The sequence below is a fragment of the Myotis davidii genome, unplaced genomic scaffold, assembly GCF_000327345.1.
Source record: "Myotis davidii unplaced genomic scaffold, ASM32734v1 scaffold2100, whole genome shotgun sequence".
In the NCBI taxonomy this organism is placed as follows: Eukaryota; Metazoa; Chordata; class Mammalia; order Chiroptera; family Vespertilionidae; genus Myotis; species Myotis davidii.
Genome location: NW_006292458.1, coordinates 221,043 through 221,736, shown reverse-complemented (window position 1 = coordinate 221,736; position 694 = coordinate 221,043). Strand labels below are relative to the sequence as shown.

The window sequence follows — 694 nt, the reverse complement described above, 5'->3', positions numbered from 1 at the left end:
AGGCGCTGCTGGACCTGGCCTCCCTGTTCCAGGAGGGGCAGCGTCTGAAGCGAGGGTGCAGGGGGCGGGGGAAGGAGGACGCGGGGAGCAGGCGTGGGTCTCTCCCCGGTCACTAGGGGCTCCGGGGCACCCCCTGCCGCCCACCAACCTGTGATCTCTTCCAGTGGGACCTGGTCTCCCCGGGAAGTCGTGGGCGGGGCTCTGTGGCTGGGCTGGTGCAGGACGGAGGCACCCTGTGTGGGTTTGGAAACTCCACATCTGGACCAATAAAGATGCGTGAGCTGGGTGTGTGGTCTCGCTCTACTCATGGCCCGGGCAGGGGTCGGGGAGGGAGGAGACGGCCCCCCCCCAGCCCCAGGCCCAGCCATGAATTCCCAGTTACAAGCACAACTTCAGTGACAGCCCCTAGCACAGCGGTTCTCAACCTTCCTCATGCCGCGACCCTTTAATACAGTTCCTCATGTGGTGGTGACCCCCAACCTTAACATTATGTTCGTTGCTACTTCTTAACTGTAATTTTGCTACTGTTATGAATCGTAATGCAGGATGTATTTTCATTGTTACAAATTGAACACATTGAAAGCATAGTGATTCATCACAAAAACAATATGTCATTATATATGTGTTTTCCGATGGTCTTAGGCGACCCCTGCGAAAGGGGCGTTCGACCCCCAAAGAGGTCGCGACCCACAGG

The 694-nt window shown here is 57.3% G+C and overlaps 1 protein-coding gene across 1 annotated transcript in view; it reads left to right on the top strand.

Moving 5' to 3' along the window:
• Window positions 1-286, top strand: part of CPT1C (carnitine palmitoyltransferase 1C) — a 17,781-nt gene extending 17,495 nt beyond the window's left edge. The window contains exon 19 of the mRNA XM_015565444.1: window positions 3-286. Within this exon, the coding sequence (XP_015420930.1) occupies window positions 3-116 (114 nt within the window). The 3' untranslated portion in view covers window positions 117-286. The remainder of the gene's footprint in view (window positions 1-2) is intronic.
• Window positions 287-694: the final 408 nt, after the last annotated feature.